The sequence below is a fragment of the Mustela nivalis genome (genome assembly GCF_964662115.1).
Source record: "Mustela nivalis genome assembly, chromosome: X".
Classification (NCBI taxonomy): Eukaryota; Metazoa; Chordata; class Mammalia; order Carnivora; family Mustelidae; genus Mustela; species Mustela nivalis.
This window is the reverse complement of record NC_139040.1, coordinates 46,513,912-46,528,077: the sequence shown is the minus strand read 5'-3', so window position 1 is coordinate 46,528,077 and position 14,166 is coordinate 46,513,912. Positions and strand designations below refer to the sequence as shown.

Here is a 14,166-nt window from a genome sequence, read left to right as displayed (position 1 = left end):
AGTCTGTCTATGTGATGAACTAAGTACCACTTACTCCAGTCTTGTAAGGACATTTAGTGACTTAATCAATGGATATGGGGAAAGTTTAAGACCCAGTGAGCAAGATGTTGCAAATTGTGAAACAGCCTGGTAAATGGCTACTCACTCAAAACAAATAACATGTATCTTAGGCATAAAAAAATGCTGATTTCACTTGTTTTATTACCTGTGTACCTCTTGGGAAATGAAAAACTTGTAAACCAACTTTTGTGGGACAATAAATTAGGGGTACCCATTTGCAATGGTATTGTAAATGCAAATGTTTCTATGACCATGCTGGTGGCCAACAAAGGGATAGATTTGTTTGAAAACACCCAGAGCAAGACTCTGAACATAAGAGTTACTCACAAAATGCTTCATGAATAATCCTTATTCTAATTCTGGCCTGTATTTATCCTTTAAAATATTGGAAATCTTTCCAAAAGCTAGAATAATCTGAAAGGAAACAGGTCATATCTTCCTAGTAGATGACACCACATACCCAAGGAATGCCATCTAAGAGTAATAATGAGAAGGAAGTAAAAGTAAAGAGTATTGTAACTATATTTAGAGAATATAAGGATGATTCTTCAGTGGTTCCCGGATCTCCCTCATCACAATCGCCTTGGGAACCTATGAAAACTGGAGATTCTTTAGGGATGGAGCTAAAGACTGCATTTAACAAGCTTCCCACATGATTCTAATGCACATCAAAGGTCAGAAATTGCTGGGGTTTTTTTAAAGATTTTATTTATTTATTTGACAGAGAGAGATAGTGAGAGAGGGAACACAAGCAAGGGGAGTGGGAGAGAGAGAAGCAGACTCTCAGCTGAGCGGGGAGCCAGTGTGGGGCTGGATCCCAGAACCTGGGGCCATGACCTGAGCCAAAGGCAGACGCTTAATGCCAGAGCCACCCAGGAGCCCCAGAAATTGCTGTTCACAGGGAACTTTAGTGCTCGCTCTCATTGGAAAAAATGCTGAGATTTTCTTCAACTTCGTTCATCCATTCATTCAAGAAACACATACCAGCCCTTGTTATAGACCAGGCATGATACCAGGTGCGGCAAAACTCCCAGAACAATCTGGGTGGAAAAGGAAAGCAATCTGTATGCTTTAGGAGTCGAGGTTCATTTTCCTCACCACACTGCTACGCTATCTTGTTCATTTCCTGCTTTATTTTCTTTGTGCTCCAGCCTCATGCCCTGCTTGTCATTGCTCCAGAAGCACTACAGGTGTAGATATCAAACAGCAGCACAGAAACCAAGCATGAGGAAAGAGAGTGTTGTAGCAGGAGCAAAGTGCAACTGCTAGCTTTCCTTGCGCTGAGAAGATACCAAGGAAACAAACAGAGCAGGAAGGAAGCACATCCAGAAAAAAATTCTGAACTGTCTCGGTTTGTTAATCTGGAATCCTGACATAAACCTTGGGTATACCTGCAGGTTTTAGGTGATGTTCTGAAAACAAACGAAAATATGGAAATATAACACCAGATTCCGTGGTGCAAAGATGATGTGCCATCTATCTTCCCTTTCCCTTCAAGATCCGCACTTTATCCTTCTCAGCTTTGATTTGTGCTTAGGGAAACCCCCTTGCTCTCTGTCTTTCTGTTGGCTTACCCGAGCGAGAGAGAAAAAGAAGCCTGGGTGTAAACTGTCTGGACAAGACAGGTAATGACTGCTGGAGAATGCCAAAAAGAAGGGTCCAAGAAGCATCCGTGGATAAGTTGGAAGTGAAGAGAGGAAAAGAAAAAATGGATAGGAAAAGAAGTTCTCAAAACTCTCCTGAAATTGGATTCAAAGAAACAGGACTTGAAGGGCGCCTTGGTGACTCAGTCAGTTAAGCATCTGCCTTTGGCTCAGGTCATGAACTTGGGGTCCTGAGATCCAGCCCCATTTCTTCCCTTCCTGCTCCCTGCTTAGCAGGGAATCTACTTCTCCCTCTGCCATTCCCCCTGCTTATGCTCCTACTCTCTCTCTCTCTCTCTCTCTCTCTCAGATAAATAAATAAGATCTTTTAAAAAAAAGTGACAGGATTTGATAATAAAATTAAAACTGATAACAAGATTCAGAATTTCCTGGCTGCGAGATTTTTCCATGTGTGTAAATGGATCCTCAAGAAACTACATAGAGTGAAAGCCCTTTCAAACATTACTGGGAGCTATTTGAACACAGTTTGCAGGGTTTTTATCACCTGGTGTTACCACTCTCTCTTAACATTTTCCACACATTTTACATTTTAAAAACCTTAGTCCCCAGAAAAGCATAGCACACAAGACCTCCTGTATCTTTCCAGGTATTGTGTTTTGTCTAAACTCAATGGATCCCATAAATTCCAAGGCCTTTGTGGTTTTTCAAAGCCCTCAAGGTTCCAAAAACAGAACCTGGCTGTGAAGTTACTCTAATCAGTGCACATAAAGAGGGGCTGTTTTCCTATGAAAACAAATCAGTCAGACAATTTTGAATTCCTTACCTTTGAGTTTATTCTGTGAGCTAAGGAAATATTCAAAATGGAGTCCTCCCAAATCCTCAGAAAAAATTCCAAACTGTGCTATGACAGGTAATGCTGGGCTATTCATTTTAATTAACCATAATTAATGATCATCACTTAAGGTCACAAGCATTCCAGACCAATATAGATAAACCTAACATGTTTTCAGGGGTTACTGCACATCATGAATTAAATTAAATATTAATTAAAGTGGCTTGTTCAACAAGCCAGTTCATTCTTCAAATCCTATTCATCTGGTGATATAAATTTATGGGATCAGAGCCGGCAAAATAATAGCATTTTCACATCTTCTCTACTGTAGCTCTAACGTACCCTGCTTGCCTCTCTATTTTATTTATATTATTTTAACAAACACGCTCAGAGTTTAATTTTAGTCGCAAATAACCCCTGAACCATTCAAGAGCATATCTGCATGAAGCAATAATAAAGGCATCAACTGAATAGTCAGTCCTGGTTTTTCAGCACAATAAATTCTCCATTTTGTTTAGTTCTCCCTCCTTAGTGGGATCCCTGAACCTTGGTGCACCACACATGGAAACTTCCTTGGCAGTCTTCAGCTCCGTACTCTGCAGCATCATGGATAACTGAGTTATGACCAACCAATCACATATACCCTAATTTTGAATGCTGTATTTGAAACACTTCCAAATATTTTAAGAAATATGGAATTCATGCAAAGATTCTTTTCCTCCCTCATCTACAAAATTCTTAAATATAAGAAATTAGTTAATCCGCCATTAACATAGCTTTAAGATGATTCCAGTGTTGATGGAACAACCGCAATCTTGAAATTCATTGAAAGTTCCACATGAGAAACTGCTTTAAGGCCTCTCTTAATTTAAGTGCAGAGCAACAAGAATTTTTATATGAACATGATTTTGAAAGTATCTGTTTTCTAATATTAGATTTCAAAATCATCATATAAAACCGTATTTTAATACGACCCCAGTTTTTTTAAATTTGTGTTTATGCATACCTTTTGATGTAAAGGAATATGGTAAAATGCCAACAGTGATTATTTTGGCATAATGGAATTATCAGTGATTTTTTTAAATGTTTTTCTGAATTTTTCAAATCTCTTACAATAAGCAGATGGGCATTCGTTGTAAAATCCCGAAACAAAGGCATCATGGGGCACCTGGGTGGCTCAGCCAGTTAAGCACTCGACTCCTTAGTTTTGGCTCCACTCATGGTCTTGGGGTCATAAGATCCAGCTCCAAAGTCAGCCACCCTGCTCAGCAGGAAGTCTGCTTGAGAGTCTCTCTCTGTCTCTCTCTCTTTCTCTCTCTCAAATAAATTTTTAAAAATCTTTAAAAAAAGGCATCATTTAAAAGGTTTAATCTGGTCTGCTTTTTATATTAAATGAAGCTTGGTTGTAGAAATAGGCAAGCAAACCAACATACCTTTTAATTAAATGGGCTCGGCTGTTCACGTAGTTGGAATCAAAGGAATAGTTTTCAGTCTGCAATAGGAAAAAAAAAGATTAAAAATGTCACATAGACAGTTTATGAAAAGAGCCAAACTGTCCTACTTAGGGGGAATTTTTCTGCCTGGTGAGAAGCAATGAATGAATCAGAAACCAAGGCCATAGTCGGGTAACAGCCTGAGGAATGCCTGCTATCTCCTTAGAGCCCTGGGGGCTCTGCTGAGGCAGCCCTCACCTGCAAACCAATATGAAATTGACACAAACATCCCCTAGAATATGGATGGCTACTGACCATGCAAGCACTTAGAGGAAGATACAGCATGACCCACAATCTTTACAGATACTAATTGTTTCCCATTCCCAGTGGATATAATTCTGTGCCCATCAAATTGACTGGAAGTTCAAAGGTATTTTTATTAGTAGCAGATAATTAACATGTTAAAATATTTATTCCATAGCTATGGAAATGCAGGCAAGGTAATCCCCTCCTGTGGATTTAAACTCTGCACTTCCCTTTGTTTTAAGACATTTTGCTCAGCACTGGTTATGCAGGAAGGCCTTAGTTTTATCACAGATATAAAGGCAAACAAGTATTATGCCTGAAACCCGGTGAAGGGCAGTCCACAGGGGGTACCAAAGTCTTTCATGTGAAACATGAAGTCTGCAAGCAAACCCTGTCTCAGCTCCTAACATTAAAACACTACTGCCTAATCTGATTACAGCAGGACTGCAAGAGAAACAGCTTTACAAAAGCAAATGCAGAACACCTGCCAGATGAAAGAAATGAGAAAACGTTTAGGAGCACCCAAAGGGGGCAGCCTTAGAAGGGGGGAATGCAGGTAAACGTTGATGTTGAAGTAATTGCAAGTCCTGAAAAAATTAATCTTATCCCCAACACTAAAGCACTACTCTCACTGAACCACTGTAGATACTGGAAAATGCCCAAATGCATCTCCATCCTCCTGCTAGCCTACCAGACATCCCCACCGTACTCACAATTCCCTGGGGCCCTCCTGAAGTCACTTCAACTAAAAGTGCCTAAAAAAGGAAACACAATAGCTATCTAGCTAACAAAAGAACAGGTTGCTTTCAGGTGACTACCTGTCAGACATTAACTGTGAGGGGCTCTTAGATGCGGCTATTGGTTTCAAGGAACTCAAGAGTTTGGTAGAAAAGAAAACGGGATAGGTGATAGCAAATCCAACCACCAGATGGGCACCAAACAGCTAATAGTCAGGGTAGGGACCCTGAGTATCTAGAGGAGGTGGGGATGGCAGTGGTAGGTAGGTGGGAGAAAAAGAGGAGAGAGTATTATGAAGAAAACTAAATCCCACCATTGTCTTGTACTTACTTAGGCATGCTCATGCCCACTACATGCTCCTCATTTGAAGATGGGCTCTGTAATATCCACTCACACTGCTTCTATCTAGAGGACAAAAATCCCCTTTAATGTAAACCACAAGTGATTTTTGGTTCTGTTGGAAGGAATGGATTGGGAGAGTAAAAAATCAGAAGGGTCAGTTCATTTCTAATTCATTCATAAGAAAATGCATGCTGAGCACTGGGTGTGGTGAAAAATAATGAATACTGTTATGCTGAAAATAAAAAATAAATTAAGATAAAAAAAAAAAAAAAAAAGAAAATGCATGCTGAAATTTTTGCAAATACAATTACAGGAAGAAGAGGCCAACTTGAAGCTGCATTGGGAATACAATGCTGGAAGCATTGCTGGAAGAGGTAATCCATCAGTCAGTCAACCAACAAACATTTCTGGAATTAGTTTATTATACCAACATAATAGGCAAAAAATGTGCTGGGTAAGCATGCTCTTTTATGATAGTTGATAAAATATATATTTAATATATTTAAATAATGGAAGTCTCCACCTGCCAAAAAGCAGGCTGTCCAATTAAAACAGGAAATTGATTAAGTACTCAGGAGTTCAATGACTAGTTCCACTAGACAGCCTTGGGTAAATTACCTAATTTTCGCATGCCTCACTTTCTTCCCATATAAAATAGGGGAAAAAAGAACATGAATCCAAATGGGAAGTTCAACTGAATTTATCATGACTCTTGGTGGAAATGGTGGGAAACCTTATCCCCTGCTTTCTACAGAACATGAAGCACTAGTCGTGAGGCAGATTTCTAGAACCAATTTTCCCATAGTGGATGGGGCTCTGTTGAGTCATCTATTGTCTTTTTATTTTTGTAATCGGTCTCAGGTCTCTTTGTGAGGCCACTTGATTGTAGTTATGGAAACAACCTATGAAACAATTATTCTAATTGATAGCATACACTATTCTGACCCCATTAATACTGCATTCCAAACAACTGAGCTAATTGGCCATAGAGAGCCTATTATGGGTCTGTGTGTATTGATGTCAACTGTTCTTGCTCATATTGATTCAAGGTATGTGCTCAAACCCAACTTTTGTGCATTGAAAGGTTACATTTTTTCCACACTTCAAATGAAGCAAAGAATGAGACTAAGACCACCCTGAAGAAAGAAATAATCTTTTCTTAATGAATAGTTTGCATGTCTTAAGCTAGTGGTTCTCAACCCTAATGCACATTAGGATCAACTAGGGAACTTGGGGGTTTTTAAAAATACTATTGCCGAGGTCCCACTTCAGGAGATACTGAGGTAATTGGCCTGGTGTAGAGCCCCGGCATTGGTGTTTCTTAAAGCTTCACAGGTACTCCTCACTTACATCCGGAGAGAACTGTCCTGAGCAAAGGACCAACCACAGGCTTTGACTGCGTGTTTTCTGTGTGCTGTTTTCTAATGCAAGCCCAGCTGTTTAGAGGACAGCATCTCTTCTGTCAGATTATTTGTCAAGGTCATCTCAATACAGGCTAAAACACCAGGGCAGAAATACGCTTTTTAAAGAAGTAATAAAGGAGCTTTTCTTTTTTTGCATGAAAATATTGGCTCCTGGTTAGCCTTATTTAATCAAAATTTGCTTGACATTATTCCAATCCCCTAAGTATTCTAAATGGCAAATAACATGAAACATTTGAGAGGGAAAATTTTCTTTAAATGTCACATTAATTTCACTAGGAAATGTCCCCATCTCTAAAGAGACAGCCAAGTTAACGCAGGAACACAGTAAAGAGACAAGAACAACATTTGCTTCTGAAAAAAAAAAAAAATTGACATTAAAAAATGGGTCTAGAGCAAACTTTTATTTCCATACTCAACGAAATGGAAAATAAGATTCACTTTCCCACCATTTAGTATATTTCTCCCAAATCCTTTCTTTAATTAGAAGTGTTTATCCTAGGAAATCATTGAGAACAGACTTTTCTCACATGGCTTAGGTTTAATAACACCTTGATTCTCTGAAAACCTGAAGAATAAGTACTTCTGGATAGCTGGGATTTTTTTTTTTAGATAGCTTAAGGCTTTCCTCTGCAAGGACCAAAACTTTGATTTAAAATCCTACCCATTCTGCCTTGTTTATTGGTTACTTAGGTGCGCCCTTCTAAACATAAATCACTGTACCACACCGGCTTTGCCGGTACACTCACTGACCCCAAAGAGCTCTGGTTTTCGAGTTCTTGCCTTTAATTTTTAACATATGGTCCTTTACCACCTTGCTATGAAACACTCAGGATTATTATTCCCCAGTGCTATCAATGTATCAAAAAAAGCTCCTCTTTCATTTCAAGTTTGATCCTTCTACTCTACTGTATTCTTAGAAACTGTTTGTCTGGAAAATAAGAGGTAAGGTCTGGGCAGAGAGCTGAAATGTTGTTGTTCTAAGAGGGAAATTAAGTGATCTTTAATACAGAGACTTTTGTGTAATGTTTTGGTTCTTGTTTTTTGGTTTTTTACCTGCTTTGGAGCCTTCTTTGACTACTACTTCCTATTCTGAGCTCCCTTCTGGATATGTGAGGTTTCCAACAAGACTTCTGGGTAGGTGGTATGCTATTATGTCTCTATGCTAATAAGTCTGGCACATCACAAGTCCAATTCTTCCATTTTGTCAGGCCCCCAAGGTACCCGAATGTCCTACTTTAATTGTCATTTTGCATTACTTTTACAGTTCACTGAATTTTACCCTAGCCTCTGGAAGAGTGACTGTGACTCTCTCAGCACCACATTTATCACGAGGAGAGACTTCAACCCTAAGGAGAAAGAAACCAATAAATGCAGATACCCAGGACTAGAATATTTGCTCATAGCACAAATCCCCAATCACTACACAAAGCTACAAAAGGTTGCAGACACTGAGATTAAAGCAGAGAATAGTCAAACCTTAAGGTTTTCATTTGAAAATGAACAGCCTTTTTAAAATATACTTTAAAAGTACCATCAAAATGAAAAATACCTAAATTGAAATCTGCTATCTAATTATTTTGTTTTAATTTTAACTCTTAATCATTTTAGCAATACAAACAGGAAAACTAGAATTACAAATCAGATGCACAGTAAAGTGATTTTAAAACCCCTGTCCTTTTTTTAACTGCTGATGTCTATTAATGATAATTGTACTTATGGATCAATGATGAAAAGACCCATAATCTTTTCTAAAACCAGTTTCTGTTTTAGATGTTCAAATGACAACTCTTCACAAAGGCATTTTTAGAAAATGAATTGACAAATGGCTTTTTCCTACTTCCTATCTCCAACACATAAAAATGAAAACATAAACTCTATATAAAAATAAAGCCAGCATGCCTCCAGCTAGAATGTATATTCAAAGACTCATCCATTCAGACAGCAGCAGCTGAAGCAGGAATTAGTGAAGATGGAATAAAAGGCACCATCCCTAAAGCTGCCATCACTAGAAAGCCCATAGCCCATATTTACCCTGAAATGGAAAACAAACCAAGTAAGCTCCCAGGAATTTTGCCTACACCCATCTCAGGCCTAATTCTCATTCATCCATTCACTCATTCATTCATTCATTCATTCTCTCTCTCTCTCTCCTCCCTCCTTCCCCTCTTCCATCCCTCCCTTCCCCTCTCTCTCTCTCACTCATGCATAGTCAAAAAAATCCATTTTGACTACAGTGAGCAATATAGTATAGTGGGATAACCTGGATTCCCTCCCCATGTTTGTCACTGACTCACTGATGGCCTTGAATAAATCACTTTATCCCTCTTCAGGCCTTAATTTAGCTATCTATAAAATGAAGAGAATAACCCAAATGATGTCAGTGTTCCCTCTAAGCTGCAAAAATTCTAGGATTCTAAAACAAAAGGCTCTCATTCATTCATTCATCCATTTAATAAACATGCACCAACCCCTGCAGATGAAAGAAATTTAAAAAAAAGACATAGGCTGCACCTGCAAGGAGGTCACAAACTAATGGACTTCTTACCAGGGATGGTTAAAATGTCAGCCATTCGGACAACAAAAATTAAAAAATAAAAAATACATACACACACACATATATACAAACACACACACCCTACACACACAAAGAAAGAGTGGCACATACTTTTTGCAGATACACACATATACTTATACACAGGCTGCTAGAGTACAATTTGGGGAATCACATTGCTACTTCATAGAGCTAAATAACACCATAATGGCTTGATGAGAGAAGGTGACTCACAGAGGACAATCTGGCCTTTATATTTCTTACACATACAAACTCGCATCATAAATAAAGGCAACCTCTCTCTCCTATCAAATGGGTTATAAAATTCTTAAGGTTTTTCAAAGGAGTGCATGTATCTGTTCCTTTAGCTCCATTTCCACAGTCTTCCTCACCTTGTGCCACTGTTTCCTCATCTGTGTTTGCTTTTTACTCCAGCCCATTCTGCAAAATGCTATGTGGGTAATCTTCCTCCCCCCGTTTTCATTACAGCACTTCTCTTCCCAAAAGTTTCAGGAACTCTTTACAGGGGTGTTTCTTGATGGATTCAGCCTTAAATCTAAATTAAATCTTTAGTTGAGTGGTCATCCAATATCAGTCCTCTAATTCTCCCATATCTAATGTACCTCGCTTTTAATATATCTACATCACTGGTCATGCCACATTACTTAGCATTTTCTCAGCACTGTGCAATGTGTTTCCATACATTCTATGATTATTTCACGTGTAGTATGTCAGTTCATCCTCCAGCTGGGCTGGACGCTCTCTTTTCAGTCCTCACTGCCACAATGCTAGACCCTTAGCCACTATTCATAAAATGCCTTGGTGAATGAATAAAGAAGAAATTGAAGAGGTTAATAATGAGGCTACTTATCACAATGAAAGCAGATGATCAATTCTATTAGGCCAAGTGGTCCTGTTTCTTCAGAAAGCATCCATTCTCCACGCTGTCTTCTGTAGTGACAATTTGTTCTCTGTCCTCACTCCCAACCATTACCTTATAAATATACAATAGTCTGGATATAACTGCCAGGGATAAGCTGACACACTTTGGTGCTTTCTACCCATCTAAATACATCAGTCCTGCCACATCTCTGGGAATGGCAACAGTGACACAAGATAGTGTTTCCAAACCAAAGCAGATAAAACTTCTGTAAGGAGATAAGGCTCTGCCAGATTGCAGCCCTCTGAGTCACAGATTGACAGTGTGGCAGCTACTTTTCTACATGTGAAAGAGAATTCTAGGATTCCAGTGGCTTTAAAAACAGGGCTATCTACAGGGAAACACAGGCCATGTGGTTAACTAACATCCAACAAGTCAAGCTGAAAGAGTTCCCCTCTTAGTAGTCTTCCATTATTCACTCCCAAATTTCACTAGCCCCATCAATGTGGTCACACTACCCAGAGATGACAAACACAGCCTAGGGAAAGTGCTTTTCTCTGCCTTCATTGTTGACTGGGCCAAAGTTGTGCCTTTAGAAGAGCAACCCAGTTGCCAGTTTTACTACAAAGACCTTCTTGAGAAACACAGCAGCTTTCTGCAGGCATCCATGCAATTCAGAGGCAAAAGCCTGCTGGAGGACCAGGCTAAGCACCATACCATTAAATAGATGAGCAAAGCCTTCCAAATAAGGCTCTAGGATCTTTTTCTAAGTGTTCTGTGGGGTGTAGTGCACTATAAAGTAGTATCTGATTGTAAAAAGCTTTCAGGAACCAGTTGATGCCTAGTCTATGCACAAATGCAAAACCAACAAGACCTCAGTATGAGTAAAAATAGCTTATGAGTAAATAAGAAGAATCCAATCATGTGAGCCATGCTATCTCATCCCACATAAACAAAATTCACCCTGAGAAGCAAAGAGCTATCAATCACATTTGCCAGCAGACCCCTGGAGTCCAATCACCATCCCCAACTATGTAACTACAACGTATTAAAGCTATTTTGCAGGCACAGAGTGCCTTTCATCCCCAAATATCAAAGTACTTTACAAGCAGGTGCCAACTGTTATTCCCCTTTTAAAGAGCCAAGAAAACAAACACTACAGGTTAAGTGCTACAGCCATGTTAAATACTGAGTCAGCTAGAACAAGCCACAAAAACAAGGACAGCAAGAAAAATTCTCAGGAGCACTGTTCTTGGCATTACCAACTACTGAGACAGAGAACAAACACACGGTGGTAACATCAAGGAAGTGATTAGTCTGCTTTACATCTGTCTTCCTCAGCATGACTTTCTCAGTTCCTTTCCATGAGTGAATCAGGAGAGTATAGTCTAGCAGTTAGACAAAGATAAATTTGGCACATGCTAACTGAGGGCAGTTCTCCAGTCCCATCTGGAGAGCCTAGTCACAGAGTCCAAGGGATCCAGGAACAAGCCACTTTTCATCCCTAGACCTTGGTGACTACTTCAACTGTCCTTTTGAGGCACTGGCAACCATCTTTACAAGGTAACCTAACATGACTAGTGTTGACTTTATGGGGTAGCTCCAATTTCAGAAACTATGACTTGATAAACCTGGCCCAACTGACAATAAGAAACAAATACAAGACTTCCCACAAGAAATGGCCCAGGGATTCACATATGCCCTCTCCTGAATACAGCCAATGTTTGACCCCTTCTGGCTTAGGGAAGACCCAGCACACTCTCAAAAGCTGAACTGGTCTATTCCTTTCTGCTAGACTCTAGCTTATCAGTGCTTCAAGTCTCTGTTATTTAGCTGCTATGGAGCCCTAACTTACTGCAGAGTATAATTTCTATTGAGGAACCTTGTCGGCTGAAAAGACTTAAAATGTTTGGGGAGAAAACAATGGGTGGCCCTGTGCCTGTGGCCCAAAACAACACCCCCCCAAATCCAACTCCAACCCCAATCTCATTATTTATATTATACATCACTTAAAACCCAGTTGCTTATTTAATATTGAAGGAGTAACAGCCTTTGGCATATCATATACTAAACTCATTTCTCTAGTACCAGCCTGATGCATGAGCTTGTAACATGTAATCATGCTGACCAAAAACAGTCAAGTAATATACAATCTTAGAAATAGTGAATGTGTTAGCTTGATGTTTTCTAATTAGATACAATACAATAGACCATTTTCTTGTTTGTGGTCAATGAAATTCTCCACAGTTCTCTTTTGGTGCCGCTATTTCAATTACTGCCACAGCAAACAGGGGCATATCTCAGTTTGGTGGAATGTGTAGGGTCAGATATGTGCATACACAGCATCTGCTTATATTTACTGTCACAAAAAATGTAAACAGATTATTTATTTCTGATCTTTTAAGCACTAATTTTGAATTTAATGAGGCACAATAAATATTTCTCAGAACCAGACTCCATGGTTGCCTAACATTGGCAACCCTCTAATTATGTCTGTAGTTTAAATAAAGGGCCCTGACCACAGAAGGAAAGCCACAGTAGCCTCCATTTTCTAGCAACTTCAACAGGCATTGCAGCAAATCAGTGTCGGAGGAAAGAAAGTGCTCAAACTTTAACATAGCTTTATGAACAATAAATGAGAAGCAATAGGAAGAGGATTCAAGAAAGTAATGAAAGTGTTTACTCATTCTCTAAATGCCCCTACCTGTCCTCCCAAATCTTAATATACTTTCTCATTTTATGCAGGGTGTGAGCTAAGGGTAGGTTAGAATTTGACCTGATCTGAAAACAGAGATTAATCAAAAGGCTACTATCTGACATAAGAGTGCTGGCAACCATGCACAGTAAAGCCATAATTATACCTCACAAAGTGGCTAATATTATCAGCAGCTTGAAATTGTCAGAGTATGAGAAATCTGTAATGTGGTTATGCAATGCACGAACAGAACAATTACTGAAACATCTTGCATTTATATGTAACTTTAGATCACAAAGTATTCCAGAATGTTTAACAAGCTGTTGTAAAAAAGGGATCGGTTTCTCCCACAGCTGAATCAAAGTAGTCATTTTGCACAGGTAACAGTAAATAAAAAGGGTTTCGGGAGAGAGAAAAATTACTAAACCTTAGAGAAGCCGTAAGGGAAATGAATAAGGGAAACCAATATTTTTAGATGGGCAGAAAATAGACACCCAAGTTAAACTGGGGCTGAAAGTAGGTACATTTTCTGCACACCTTAATGACACAGAACTGAAGAATTTTGCTTCTCATCTGAGTAGCAAGACATCCATGAGGTGCTTAATGACTACAGTAGAGCAAATGCCACTATTAATACCATCCTGAAAAAAGAATTAGTGTTTGGAAAAGGACACAATACACAAAACTTGTCATTTCTTTTGTTTTCCTTCCTTCCTTCCCTCCTTTCTTCCTTCCTTTCTTCTTTCCTTCCTTCCTTCCTTCCTTCTTTGCCCCTTAACCAACATTAACTAGTTAATCCTCCTGCTACGATTAGGAGTTAAATAAATATTATTAGCTCCACTAACAGCAGGACAGAACAAGTGAAGATATTTGCCCTCTACTAGTAAGAAGCCGTGTCACATTTACAACTAGAATTCAAGACGTTTCACTCCATATCCTTCACTCACAGCACTAGGGCCACTAGAAAATGCAGTGAAATGGGAGTAATTAGCACTGGCTAACTGGGTATACTATCTGAAAGGAGAAAAATAACCTCATCTGTTTGAACATGACAGATTCCAGGGTGGCGAACACAACTATAGCAATTACCTCTTGCAGGAAGATTAATAAATAATAAGGGGAGATTCAATGCAATCCCTATCAGGAATCCAATGAAATTTTTTACAGAAGCAGGGAAAAAACTCTTAAAATTTTTATGGAACCACAGAAGACCCAAAGAGCCAAAGAAGTCCTGAGAAAGAAGAACAAAGCGGGAGGCATCACATGTCCCGATTTCAATGTATGCTATGAAGCTATAGTCA

At 39.1% G+C, this 14,166-nt stretch overlaps 1 protein-coding gene across 2 annotated transcripts in view; it reads right to left on the bottom strand.

The window, feature by feature from the left end:
* PCDH19 (protocadherin 19) overlaps window positions 1-14,166 on the bottom strand; it is a 125,192-nt gene that overhangs the window by 59,357 nt on the left and 51,669 nt on the right. For both annotated transcript variants that reach the window (XM_082716872.1, XM_082716873.1), the window contains exon 3: window positions 3,930-3,988. In XM_082716872.1, coding sequence (XP_082572998.1) covers window positions 3,930-3,988 — 59 coding nt within the window. The remainder of the gene's footprint in view (window positions 1-3,929; window positions 3,989-14,166) is intronic.